Source organism: Neophocaena asiaeorientalis, unplaced genomic scaffold, assembly GCF_003031525.2.
Source record: "Neophocaena asiaeorientalis asiaeorientalis breed wild unplaced genomic scaffold, Neophocaena_asiaeorientalis_V1.1 scaffold49, whole genome shotgun sequence".
Classification (NCBI taxonomy): Eukaryota; Metazoa; Chordata; class Mammalia; order Artiodactyla; family Phocoenidae; genus Neophocaena; species Neophocaena asiaeorientalis.
In genome coordinates, this window is record NW_020172456.1 from 2,617,876 (window position 1) to 2,631,911 (window position 14,036).

At 56.3% G+C, this 14,036-nt stretch overlaps 1 protein-coding gene across 1 annotated transcript in view; it reads left to right on the top strand.

Annotated features, from left to right (window-relative positions):
- Positions 1-13,894, top strand: part of ISM2 (isthmin 2) — a 15,247-nt gene extending 1,353 nt beyond the window's left edge. Inside the window, exons 2-6 of the mRNA XM_024737858.1 lie at positions 7,356-7,598; positions 8,688-9,039; positions 10,827-11,078; positions 11,336-11,419; positions 12,703-13,894. Of these exons, the coding sequence (XP_024593626.1) occupies positions 7,356-7,598; positions 8,688-9,039; positions 10,827-11,078; positions 11,336-11,419; positions 12,703-13,220 (1,449 nt within the window). The 3' untranslated portion in view covers positions 13,221-13,894. The remainder of the gene's footprint in view (positions 1-7,355; positions 7,599-8,687; positions 9,040-10,826; positions 11,079-11,335; positions 11,420-12,702) is intronic.
- The last annotated feature ends 142 nt before the right edge of the window (positions 13,895-14,036 follow it).

Below are 14,036 nucleotides of genomic sequence, written 5' to 3' on the forward strand. Positions count from 1 at the left end.
CTGTGGACTTTTGTTTGTCCATCTTTTTTTTCACGACTGCCCTCCCTCCTAAGGAGATTTTTAGACTCTATTTGTTCTAAGTGCCTCCCCCATGAAATTTTAATACCACAGATACGCTCTCTATTCATGCACTAAGGCCCTTTGGAGTGTTACAAACCATTGTTTTGCAATAATACTTAGATTTTTTTGCCTCCTCCTCCAAGATCTAATTTTTGCCCCTGTTGAGAGTACATCCTGTAGACCAGGCGTTCTCAACCTCCACACTACCAACATCTTGGGGTTATACACTTCTTTGTTGGGAGTTGTAGCATTGTAGGATGTTTAGCAGCATCTCTGGCCTCTACCCACTAGATGCCTGTAGCACCCCCTGCCCAGAGCCAGACGTTATTTCCTGTGGGATACCCCGTCTTCCTGCCCGTTGTTAGGAGCCACAGCTGAAGACAAATCTAGAGGAACTGAACAGCCTCTGGCCAGTCCACTTCCTCAGTGGAGATGACAATGGAAATAAAATTAACTGAATTGGCATACTTTTTTACTTACCCCTTTGATTGTAATTATTTTTAGTATGTTTGCCAGATCTTCCCCCAAGGCCAGCCCAGAGGATGAGTTATTTCAGAGCCAAAGTCACATCCCCAGCCCTGGTATAGAGCCTGGCAGAGCCCTCAGAAACATTTTCAAACAAATTACTGGCATGGAGGAAAAACAGAGCTTGGAGCCCGAGGCCTGGGGTTCTGGTCCCAGCTGGTTATTAACTCATGTGTGACTCCCCTTGGACAATTTCCTGACATTTGAAATGAGGGGCTAAGTCACCTCCACGGTCCCGTCCAGCTCAAACGTTGTTTCCCAAGTGTGAATGATGTGTGCTAAAGCAGTCACACATCGAAGGTGTGAGCTGAGGAATATGTTGAGAGAGCGCGCACTGCTATTCTAGGGCCTTGGTGATGCGTCAGACGTCGCTGACCAGCCCAGGGGGCTTTGTGAAGAAGCTGAAGAACATAAACCCCCCCTGGATCCAAAGGTGTAGGATGACTGCAGGGAGTAAGCATCCCTTGGGCCTGGCAGACTCAGTACAAAGTACTTCACATGATGTTAGTTCATTGTCAAATATCTGACATGGGCATCATTCCCATTTTCCAGATGAAAACAATCGAGGCACAGAGATGATGAGCCTCGCTGGGGTTGGGAGCCAGGTCTGTCTTTCCAGAGCTACACTGAGACCTTTGCGTGTCATGCTCCAGCCTGCTCATCTAAAGTCTTGAAATCATTACGATCGTGAACAAAATACGCCATCCTCTCTCTGGGCAGGCCTGTTGCTGAGCCTCAGTTTACTCCCACAGTCGAGTGGGAATGAGAACCCGCTTTGCTGGGTGGCATGCGGGGTGAGAAAGCACTGTCCACGTGGGTGGCCTCGTCGTTACAAGGGGCTGGGGCCACGCGATTTGTTGGGTGCTGGACGAGCAAAGAATGACACAGCTCTGCCTTGGGTATCTTCTGTTCTAGTCGGGATCAGAACACCACCCAAACAGCTGCAGGGCATTTTGTGTTCCTATAGTCTTGTCCTCATTGGAAGGACAAGGAAACTGACAATGGGTCCAATAACTAAGCCAGGATCCAAACCCAGCTTTGCTTAATTCTCCAGCCCCTGGGCACCTAACCCTGGCACCCACCACCTCCTAGGCCAGCAAGGGAAGACCCTGGGGCAGGGCGGAGGGGAGCTGGGGACTTGCAGCCACAAGAGGGTACTGGAGGTTAGAACTAGGCAAGAGAGAAGAATTGATAGAGGGCAGCTCCTCGGCTTCAAGGACTGTCCCGCAGGAAGGATTCCCCCACGGGGCAGAGCCGGGCACATTTCATGCTGCGGCAGCAGGGATTCAGCTGCCGTGGGAGGAAGTACTTTGTGAGGGTGCAGGCTGAGATGAAGGACTGAACACAGAGGAAGGAGCTCCCCAAACCCGGGGCAGCGTCGTGCATGTGGTAGGGGTACATAGGCAGCACTTCAGTCCTGGTGCATCATCCAGCCAGTTACCTGGCAGCAGGGCCTGGACTGCAGGAGGGGCATGGTGGGTTGAAAGGTCTCATCTGCCAGGTGGGTGGCACCGAGAAGCAGGTATTTTTCTGAAGATAGGCCTTCTTTGGTTGGGGTCTTTCTGGCCTAATCAGTGAGCAACTGACAGAAGGGGAACTGGAACCCAGGTCTGTGTGAGGCGAGCCTGTGGCCCTGCCCTCTGCCACCTCCTGCAGCTGGGCACCTTCCCGCCCTTGACTGTGAACTTTGTTCTCCCTCCAGACCATTCTCCTCTCTCTGAGAGGTCGGAACCACTGGAAAGGTGGTTGAGGGAGAGAAGGAAGGTCGGGAACTGAGACCTGGAGGCTGGGCTGCTCAGTGGTCCCAGGCAAGTCCCAGCCTCACTGGATCTCAGTCTCCTAATCGTCCCTGCCCTTCTCACCTCACTGGGTTGTTATGAGGATCAACGGGAAGGATGGATATGAAAAGCAGAAAATCCTGTCCTAGTGTTTTGTTCATTCGACACATTCTGCACCCCACAGTGGCAGGCAGTGAACTAGAAGGTGCTGCCCGTGCCCGGAGCTGGCAAAGCACAAGGATTAAGAGCACAGACTCTCTAGCCAGATCATCTGCCTCAAAACCTGGTCTGCCAGCCCCCCGTGTAACCCTGAGCAAGTTCCTCCACCTCTCGGATCCTTGGCTGCCTCCTCTAGGAAGTGAGGGTGATGCTGGTACCTCGTGGTTGTGAGGATTCGTTGGGTCCGTATCTGCAGGGTGCTCGACAGCACTGGCTACGTAGTTCATGGGGCCCAGTGCAGAATGAAAACGTGGGGTCTCTAAGCATTTCAAGATGGCAACAGCAGAGCAGTAAACCCTGTGCAGCGTGCTGTACAAGTGCACAGGTCACACAGCATGAAGCCAGCCCTGGTGCTTGGAGGGTGTGCTCTGAGGTAGGTCTCCCTCCCCGGCCAGGGTGGGCTGGGTTAGAACAGCACACACCAGTGAGGAGGGTGACATCCAACCCCACTCCTCTGCCGGTGGTCCTCTGGCCTGTCTGGAGAAGCAACCGCCTTTGAATGATGGGACTCCAGCACCTCCAGGAAGCCGTGGTGACTGTGTGTGCAGCCGGGCTCTGTAGGGAGGCGCCCGGGCCTTAGCAGTGGCTGCGCGGAGGAGAGGTGCTGGAGTGCACCTGGCAACTGGATTTCATTATCCGGAACAAGTTCCTGACCCCTGAGAGGAGGCAGAGGGGAGAAGGGAGAGTGGGGGGACTGTGAGGGGAGCTGAAGCAGGTTAGCAGGCAATGCTCAAGCAATGCAGTAAGGGTTTGTGGGTAGCGGGGGGCTCTTATGTTAACTGGAAACACATGGGTCAGGGCTGCCCTGCCAAGCCTGGGAGCATATGCGTGGGCCCGTGTTTGTGTGTGTGTGTGTGTGTGTGTGTGTGTGTGTGTGTGTGTGTGAGAGAGAGAGAGAGAGAGAGAGAGAGAGAGAGAGAGAGAATGAATGGTGGGGACATATCTTGGTGTATATCTATATATCTCGTGTTTATCTGGGTAATGACACCATCCCCAAAAGAATGGAGCTGTGTATTTGTACATGTGTGAAACTCCACATTTAAGCATAAAAGATGTGGGAGGTGGTCCCATGGGATAGGGCAGGTGTTCTTAAACAGGCGGGAGCCTCCAAAGTTGCTTCAGAATGTCATGGAAATACACCGCCCAGAGATCTGCATCAGTAGTGGAGGGGGGCGGTCTTCAAACCAAATAAGATGTAAAGAACCAACACCGTGCTGGTGAGAGGGGTGCTGCCTGCTCTCTCTCTGAGAGCTATCTATCAGCACCTCTAGGTAACACTCACTGCATGTGCCAGGTGCCGTTCTAACTCAACAGCCCTATGAGACAGGGATGGCCGGCCGTTTCCCTAATTTACAGGAGGAGAAACTAAGGCAGATTAAGTAACCTGCCCACGGTCATACAGCCAGTAGGTGTCCAAGTTGGGGTTTGATCCCAGGTGATGTGGCCTCCAGCCTGCACTCGTTACCACCACCTTCGGGGCCAGACAAGAAGATGAAAGCCGAAGCGCTTTTTGAATGCAGAGGGGGTTGCGCTTGAGGGGTAATTGGCCTGAGTGTCTGCGCAGGCGCGTGTGCACCGATGCCTGGGCGTTGAGATCCGGCAGAGCTGAGTTTGAACCTAAGCTCCCATAGTGTAACCTGTGAGACCTTATGGAAACCCCTTACCCTCTCTGAGCCTCCACAGCCTCATCGTTAACACAGAGATAGTCACACTCACCCCTCATCGGTGCCGGCATTCATTCAATCACTCAGAAATGATTTACTGAGCGCCTGTAGCGTGCCAGGCACTGTGCTAGGCACGCGATACAGCGTGAACAAAGCAGACAAACATTTCTACCTGCACGGAGCTTACACCCTAGCTGGAGTAAGTGTCAGAAGGTAGGTAAAGGGCGTGGTCCAGGCGCGGTACAGAAGATGCGCTCAGACGGTGCTTACACGTCAGGGCTCTGAGTGCTCTGCCCACATCCCTGCAGGCCTCACTTCCAGTTGCCTGAGGGCTTTTGCTGGCACTAGGGCCTGCTCTGAGCTGTGCATGGCCAGCCCGAAGCTCCTGGAGTGCCCATCCTCTCCCCCACCCAGCCTCCCTCAACCGATGACCGATGGCATGACTGAGGCGCCCAGCGAGATGCGCTCCAGTTGTGCACCGTGGTCACTGGCTCCGTGGAGCATTCTTTATTAGCTGCCTCCCTCCCTGCTGGTGTCTCCAGGGATCACCTTCCAAAGGAACCACTTGCCCTTGAATCTTTGTCTCAGGGTCGGCTTCTCAGGGAACCCAAACTAAGATCAGATGTCCCCCTCCACTCCGGGGAGTTCCCCAGGGGCTGACACACAGGGCAGGAGGCTCCAAGAGAGGAAGGGTGGTGTGTGTGGCTGTGATGTTGAGCCAGGGCTTTCTGTGGTCTCTGCTCGTCGTCTGGTCCGATTGGGCACCAGGGTGGGGAGGGCTGGAAACAGACACTTTGAATGCCTGCTCGGTGCCAGCCCTGTCCCATCACCGTTTCCCATTTTACAGATGAAGACGCTCACAGAGGTTATGTCGCCTGCCAGGGCCCCAGAGGTCAGAAGCCAGGCCACCACTGGCATTCAGACGCAGGCAGCCTGACTCTAGAGCAGGGTCTCTTAACTGCAGCACTGTTGACATTCTGGGCTGGATAATCCTTGCTGTGAGGTTGTGCTATGTATGCATTGTAAGATTTCTGGTTTCTACCCACTAGATGCCAGTAGCACCCCTTTCCCCGCCCCAGCTGTGACAACTACAAATGTCATTGCCAAATGTCCGCAGATGAAACCTGGTGTTTGTGCCCAGGAGCCTGGGGCATGTGAATCAGCTAGAAAGGCTGCAGACCCTGAACTGCTGCTGCCCCAAGTCTGCCTGTTTCTGTGCCCAGAGGCTGCAGATAGAGGAACTGCTGTGCAAAGTTGTGGGGACAGTTAGGGCTTCCGTGGAATTATGGGTGGGAACTGCTAGGAAGGTGGCATCTGGGGATGCTCCAGGCCTCCAGGATTGGCCAGAGAAGGGGTTGGGTTGTTCCATTACTCATCTATCCATCTTCTGCTCATCTGTCCCGGCTATCTGGACCAGAACACTTTCACTCATTGAGAGACTCTGGGCCCCGGTTGAGATGGGCCCACGGCTGCCCTGGGACCAGGTGTTTAGTGCGGGAGCCTTGTTTGTTTTGGTTCTGGTTTTTGTTTTGGTTTGGTTTTTTGGCTGCGCCACATGGCATGCGGGATCTTAGTTCCTTCACCAGGGATCGAACCCGTGCTCCCTGCAGTGGAAGCGTGGAGTCTTAACCACTGGACCACCAGGGAAGTCCCAGTGCAGGAGCCTTGGAGCCAGGCCTCTGGGGACCACAGAAGGAGGGGGTCAAAGGGGAGAGACATGAGAAACAAAACTGATTCAGCCCCTGATATGTGAAGTAGACTCTCAGCGCTCCCACCTGCAGTGTTGGAGCATGCTGTTTAAGAGTGTGAGCTCTGGCTGCCTGGTTCAAATCCTGCTTCTAACAGTAAATGTCTGTGTGACCTCAGGCAAGTTACTTGCCTTTTCTGTGCCTTAGTTTTCATGATCAAAATGGAGATGACAGCTAGCCCTTACCTCTGAGGGTTGTTGGGAGGATTAAATGAGTGATCTAAGTGTTTAGAATAGTGCCTGCCACAGGGGATGCTGTGGAAGTGTTTGATAAATAAAATTCTGACAATCCTTCCAGGTGGGAATTATTATTATTCTCATTTTGTTGGTGGGAAATCATCAAATTGAATGAGCAAGTGGGGAGAGCTGAGATTTGAACCCAAGCTGATCTGACTCTCCAGACCCATGTTTTTCAGCCGTACCACACTGTCCAAGGTATGAGGCGGGAGGTGGGCTCAAGGCTGTGGCCTGGGTGAGGCAGGGTCCACAGGCTCCTGGCCCCTGAGGCTCACAAGGCAGCCCTGGACAGGGCTCTTTCTGCCCTGGTGTAGAGACCTGGGCAATGGCTGCAGCCTGGAGGTAGGTGCCGACCCAGTGCTCTACCGTCTGAGCAGGGAAGGCCAGAGCAAGAGTCAGAGACATCCAGGACTGCTTTCACTTAGTATTTGAGCTGCATCAAGGACAGTCCCAGTGTGGACCTCATGGCACTGGCTGGTGGAGGGGATTAACTGGCAGACAGACAGCCACACAAGCAGCCTGGAATAGGAAAAGGGGCCGGGCCCCACGTGAGCAGGCGGAGGAAGGTTGCTGTGGTCAGGGATGCCAAGAAATACAGCCCCCGCACGGATGGCTTGGGAAGGCCAGGTGGCCGGGGAGTGTGCCGAGGGGAAGGGCCTGGGTCTGCTGCCCACGCCCCTGTCGGCCTCCCTGAGCCTTCCTGCCCCGACGTGGGAGGGCCTGGGTGTCTGTTCTCTGACAAGGGCCCTGGGGGATTCTGAGGCAAGTGTCTGCAAACTGCACTTTGGAGCCACCGCCTTAAACATCTCACTTCCTCTCTGGGCCTCAGTTTGTTCATCTGTGAAATGAGCAGGTTGGATTGTGTCTCTTCCACGTGTAGAAACCTGATTTGAACCCTCCTTCTCGTGCCTCGCGCTGGCATCATTTGCCCGAGTGCTTTGTGGACGCCGTCCACCCTCTGAGGTGTTAAAGCAGACACGTTTGGATACACAGTCTCCAGGCGAGTTTGTGACTTGGTCTGCCCCCAGGGCTCCCGAATCTCCCCCTGCTCCCGCCCCCACCAGCCTTTTCCGGGTTCGCATGGGCGCTGACCTCAGGCACCCCTCCCTCCCATCTCTCCCTCAGGTCTTGGCCTCCCCAGACCCCAGCTCTCCTAGAGAAGAAGAGGAGCCCCCTCTGCTCTCCAGAGCCCGCCTCCAGGCAGGGCTGCGCCGACACAGACGCTGGGCTCTCACTGAGCCAGCAGCCCTGACCCTGGACAAGACCTCCTTGCCCGGGACCCTGGAGGACGCTCCCTTGCTGCTGGAGCTGCAGAAGCTGCCGGGATTGGCCAACACAGACTTGAGTGCCCCAAACCCCAATATCCAGGTGAGAGCTACAGGGGCGCCGTGGGCCCAGTGGACACCTGGAGAGAAGCTGGGCTGAAGAGCTCAGCTCTGAGGTCAGGTGTCCCATCCGGTACTGCTTGGAGGGCAGGGGTCCTGTGCAGGTCGGAGAAGGTGACAGCCCCCGCCCTGCCTGTGGAGCAGTGGGTGGTGACCTGCCCACCAGAGGGGCTTTATGGGAGAGAAAACTAGAGGGGTTGGTGGAATTCCAGTTTACATACTCCACCATCAGTCCCGAATCCCTAATGACAATAATTCCTGCATTTTGTGTACCATCTATAGCTTACAAAACATTTTCACCAAAAGAGAAAGAAGGTCACAAAAATATAGAACACACAACATTCTAAAGTTGTTTAAAAGTGTGTGTGTGTGTGTGTGTGTGTGTGTGTCTATATATCTAAACTTGGAAGGTTAATCACCAAAATGTTACCTGTCAGAGATGGAATATGGGTGATTTCCATTTTCTTCTTTATATTTTGCTTGTTCTTTTCCCCAAATTTTGTTCTGTGACCTCCTATCGCTTTGTAATAGCCCAAAGTGACGTTTTTAAAGTTCACTTTCACATAAATGGTTTCACGTTACTTATTTCCTGTCCACGATGTAGTGGGCGAGAGCCCTCCCCAGGGCTGTTGTGGGGATCTGCTGTCATTTGGCCTCATTTTCTGGCCCTAGAATGAGGAAATGGAGATTCAGGGCCATCAGTGGCCCCAGCAGTTGCGCAGCCTGTGGGCTGCTGCAGCCAGAATTCAAACCCAGCTTTTCCTAAATGAGTGGGTCTCCACCCCGGCACGTGTTAGGACCACTACGCCTGGCCCTACCTCACACACCAATTAAATCCGTGTCTGGGGTGGGGTCAGGGGCTCAGGAATCTCCAACGGATTCTGATGCACAGCCAGGTCTTAGACTGTGACCCTCTGTGCCCGGGGAGACCAAGAAGGTGGACCAGAAGAATGGGCTGGTTTGGAGAAAAGGTTGGGCCTCTCCCCCTGCCCCCAGGCTTGTCATCTCCCCTGCCTTCGGAGTCTGGCTCTGAGCCCTCCCTCACTGGCCGGGTGTGTCTGTACCTCTGCAGGTGACCATCGAAGTGGTGGAGGACCCCCAGGCTGAGGTGGAGATGGACCTGCTGGCTGAGCCTAACAATCGCTGGTCCCAGGGGGCCCCCAGCTGGCTGCCGGCCAAGGAACTCTTCTGGCCCCTATTCTGGGGCTACCTGGAGGGCGAGGAAGGGAGGCCCAGTCTCAAGGGCAGAGCCGCAGGGGAAGAGGAGGATTACCCTCCAGAGTACCGTGAGAGTGAGGACCAAGAGGACCACGACGAGGAAGACGACGATGACCAAGAGCATGGGTTCAGTGGGGGCGCAGGAGGCTGGGAGCGGGGCTGGCTGTCCCCCGGGGACCGGGCCTTCAAGGAGCCTGATAGCTCCGGTGAGCTCCCCCATCTTGACATCCCCGGCCCTGGGGGTCCTGAGTGGAAATGGGGGTGAGAGCTTCCCGGGCAGGGGCAGCTGGGGAGGCCTGGAGCCTAGGCCTGTGCAGACACCATCACCAGCCAAGCATTACCCATAGCTTGCAAAGTTTGTTTGTTTTTCAAACATTTGACCCTCACAACAGCCCTGAGATCCCCTAAGCAGAACAGACATTTGTTAATAATATGTATATTCATATCCGTTTCCAACAAATTAAGAAATATTATAAATCCCACCACTCACAACTGACCTCACCTTCAGATTGTGTGAGTTTGAATCCTGGGTCTACTGCTTACCAGCTGAGTGACCTTGGGCAGGTTAACCTCTCTGGGCCTCAGTTCCTTCTTCTCTAAAATGGACATGGGCACAAACCTGACTATGTAGAATTGGGTGTAGAGAGTAGTAAGTGAGTTAGTACTTTTTTTTTTTTTAAGAAGATGTTGGGGGTAGGAGTTTATTAATTAATTAATTTTTTTTGGCTGTGTTGGGTCTTCGTTTCTGTGCGAGGGCTTTCTCTAGTTGTGGCAAGTGGGGGCCACTCTTCATCGCGGTGCGCGGGCCTCTCACTATGGCGGCCTCTCTTGTTGCGGAGCACAGGCTCCAGACGTGCAGGCTCAGTAGTTGTGGCTCATGGGCCTAGTTGCTCTGCGGCATGTGGGATCCTCCCAGACCAGGGCTCAAACCCGTGTCCCCTGCATTAGCAGGCAGATTCTCAACCACTGTGCCACCAGGGAAGCCCGTGAGTTAGTACTTTTAAAGTGCCAGTACATAGTAAACAAAGTATTGGCTATTACATTTTTTTTAGAAAGCAACATAACAACGTAGACTATTCAGAAAATACCACCTAAAGCCTGTCCCCAGCCCCATGACAGGCACTTGTTTTTTTGCGGTACGCGGGCCTCTCACTGTTGTGGCCTCTCCCGTTGCGGAGCACAGGCTCCGGACGCGCAGGCTCAGCGGCCATGACTCACGGGCCTAGCCGCTCCGTGGCATGTGGGATCTTCCAGGACCGGGGCACGAACCCGTGTCCCCTGCATTGGCAGGTGGACTCTCAACCACTGCGCCACCAGGGAAGCCCCCAGGCATTTTTATTTTTGCATGTTGCAGTTTCAGTTTTCCCTGGGTACACACATGTTTCACACACAGTTATAGCACTTCTCCCCAGAGCCCTGGTGTCTCATTGTTGGTTCAGACTAAGTCGTAGCAGGCTTTTTCCATTTCACCAAAGTCATGTAAGCTAACAGGCAGAATTTTCATGACTTTCAGCTTTTCTTCCATTGATTTTCCTTAAACACTTGGTACCAGCCTGCTCAGGCCTGCCTGGGAAGCGAGGAGAGAGCTGGGTGTGTGTGTCAGTACTTTGGGGGTTCCACAGAGAGCCCTGGGTCTCAGGCCCGTGCAGCCAAAGGCCTGTGGGTACTGTCGTGGTGCATTTTGGGTCCCTCAGACCAGGACGTGGGGAGCAGGGACATTCTTTAATACCCCCAGTGCCAGGGAAGTATTGTCACTCTTGGTTTTGATTGGCACAAAAACTGTAGCTCAGAGATGTCGGGGGACTTGCCCAAGGTCCCCTCAGCAGTGGTCAGGTGGCCTCCAGGTGGCTTTACCTCTTCTTTGCTGTGTGGGCACAGAGTGGGTGGCTGGGAGTCGTGACACCTCCTGCATTTGCCCGGGTGTTCACTGCACAGGGGTACCCAGATGAGCAGACTAGTGGGGCTGAAATTCAGCCCATGCTCCGTCCGCTAGGGGTGTCCTGGCCCGGGCCGTATCCTCCCAAGGAAGGGGTGCCTTCTGCTAATTCGCACCAAGGCACCCCGTGGGCTCTGCTCCCTCACCCCTGGCTCCCTGCCTTGACGCAGACTCAGCTTCAAGAGGAATGGAGCCGCTGGTCTCCCTGCAGTGGGAGCTGCGGCAGCGGCAGCCAGCAGAGGACTCGGCCCTGTGGCTACACCTGCACTGCCACTGAGTCCCGTGCCTGCGACCTGCCCCCCTGTCCTGGTGAGATGAGCCGCAGCTCCTGCAGATGGAGCGGCTTACACGCTGGACTTGGTCCCCTGGGAATGTGGGCGTGTAAGCCTTGTATAGGGTGGGCTTGGGAGAGGGGAGGCAGGAAGCTCACACACACAGTGGTCCTGCCCTGTGCCAGGCCTGTCCCAGATGCCACGGGCACCGAGAGCCTAGTGAGGGCTGGGCTCCCATCGGGAGCACAGAGGTGCCCTGCGGCACCACCAGCCTGGCCTCCTCTCTTTCCAAAGGCGCCGAGGACAAGGACCCCTTGGGCTTCCCCAGTGAGGGGTGGCGGCCCCTGGCCCACAATTCTACGGACATGCTCAGCCCAGGTCAGTGGTGGGCTAGGCCCTGCCCCTGGGGGTTTGGGGGAAACCTCTCTCGGGAAGGTGGAGCCTCACCGCGCGGGCAGGAATCTTGCCTCCATCCACTGAGGCAGAGGGTACATCTTCCAGGTGGAAGGTTAGCCTCCCCAGCAAGGGGACCGTAACATTTCCAAACCCCCTACCCAGGCCCATTGGCCTTTCCCAGCCTGATATTCCTGCTGGGAAGAAGGTCTTGAGGGGAGCCCAGAGCTTGGAGACCATCTAGTGGGGCGTACGCTCCCTGGCAGCAGGATAGGAGGGGACATTCTGGCTTCCACTCCCTGGTCACTCTTGGAGGCTCCTGGCAGGCTGTGTCTGGGGAGCAGTTACCCTCAAAAACAGGTCAGGGTCCAGAGCTCCAGGACTGCCCCTTCCGGCAGCTTGGAGCGGACCGCGCTTTCCCCAGCACACTCCATGTCTGTGTCTCTTGCACCCCACAAGGAGGCAGGCAGCTGCCCACAGCCCCCTTGCAGGTGGGTCCTATGCTCAACGCCACAGAAGCTCACTGAGCCGGGAGGGTGCACCCGGCCCTGTGTGGGGCAGGGGATTCCCGGAAGACCAAGCCCAGTCCCTGCCCTCAAGGGGCTCAGGTCTTCGGGGGAAAGACACACGCAACCAACTTAGGTACAGCACTGCCAAGTGGGCCCAAGGGTCTGCAGCAAAGAGGGAGGAGCAGTTTGTTCTGGGTGGCCAGGGTCAGAGGCCACATTTTCCAAGGTGGGGGGAGGGGAGGGCAGCATAGACAGAGGGGTCACAGGGGACCCAGAAAGACAGAGTGAACCTAAGAAAGGCAAAGTTAAGAACAAGAATGGGCCAGTGGTGAAAACAGTGAAACATTTTCTTACCAAGAGGCTAAAACTGCTGTCCCTGCCCCCACCCACCCCAGCTCATTCCCCACGATCCCAGGATCTTTCCCACCATCCAGTATCTAAAGGGACAAGGCCTAGCTCTGCAGAGGGCCTGTAGGCCCCTCCTCCAGCCCCTTGGCTGATGTCCATTCGGCTACGGCCTGTTGCTTCAGCTTGCCTGCGTGGTGTGTGGTTGCCCTTATCTGTTAACAGCGGCGGCCACGTCAGACTGCCCCCCGCTCTGGTGTGGGTCCTTCCCCTCCTGCCCCTACGGCCCTACCAAGGCACAGCTTTGCACCAGCTGGGGCCTAGGCCTTCCCCCTCCGTGCATTGGCCCTTGACCAGTCCCCCCCACCCCAGGGGCTGACCGGTCCCCTTCCCACGCTCCCCTGCCCTCTGCAGATGTGGACAGCTGTGAGAAGTGGCTGAACTGCAAGAGTGACTTCCTAGCCAAGTACCTGAGCCAGGTGCTGCGGGACCTGCCCAGCTGCCCGTGTGCGTACCCGCTGGAGGCCGTGTCCAGCGCCGTGAGCCTGCAGGATGAGCACCAGGGCCGCAGCTTCCGGTGGAGGGACGCCAGCGGCCCACGCGAGCGCCTGGACGTGTACCAGCCCACGGCCCGCTTCTGCCTGCGCTCTCTGCTGTCCGGGGAGAGCAGCACACTGGCCGCCCAGCACTGCTGCTACGACGCGGGCAGCCGGCTGCTGACCCGAGGCAAGGGCGCCGGTGCGCCCGACCTCGTCAGCACCGACTTCTCGCCCGAGCTGCACTTCAAGGTGGACACGCTGCCCTGGATCCTGTGTAAGGGGGACTGGAGCCGCTACCACGCCGTGCGGCCCCCGAACAATGGCCGGGCCTGCACGGACAACCCCCCCGAGGAGGAATACCTGGCGCAGTTGCAGGAGGCCAAGGAGTTCTGATGAGGGCTGCTGTGCTGGAGAACTTTCCTCACGGGCCGCTCACCCTGCCTGGCCCAGACCTGGTGAGGCCAGTCTGGTGCCTCGAGCCCTCTGCCTTTGAACCTGAGGCGGGGAGGTCAGCACCCCAGGTGTTGGTGTGGGGTTGGGGAAAAGGTTGAAGAGTGTATAGGGCCCAGGGCGAGAGGAGGGAGCTCAGCTCCCAAGGCCCCCGGGGCTGCCCCGAGATGCGTAGCTGTGGCGGCCTTACCTCTTGCCCGCTGGGAGGCGCTGTCGCAGCCTGGACACCCATTGTCCTCCCTCTCCCTCTGTGCTCAGGTGTGTGCCCGGCTCTCCACACACCCTGATCCCCGGGACCTGCAGTGAGTCACTTAGAGCCCCAGCCGTGAGGGCCAGTCTCGTCATCCCGGCCCGCGGGCCAGCAGCCAACCAGCCCTGGGCCAGCAGCCCTCCTTAGCGCTGAGCGGTCGTACGTGGCCCACTTGCCCACCCCTGCTGGGAGGCTTAACCTCAGCCCTGAGCGGCCTTTCGTTGGACACCACTTCAGTCTAGGGCTGAAGGCCATCAGTGGGACCGTAAGTGGATAGACAGGCCGTGGCAGCCAAGACAAGGCAAGATCCAGGTGCAGAACGGATCAATGAGTGCTGGTCCCTTTCTTTGTCCAGCTCACCTCTGTTCTGTCCTGGTTGTAGGAATGTGTGGGGCTGGGAGATCACAGCACCCTGAATGAGCACAGTGGCCAGGCTTGGGGTGGGTTCAGAACCACCCCAGAAGGATGAGTCATGTGCAGGGTGAGCTGGTAAATCAGCTCTCCCGGGG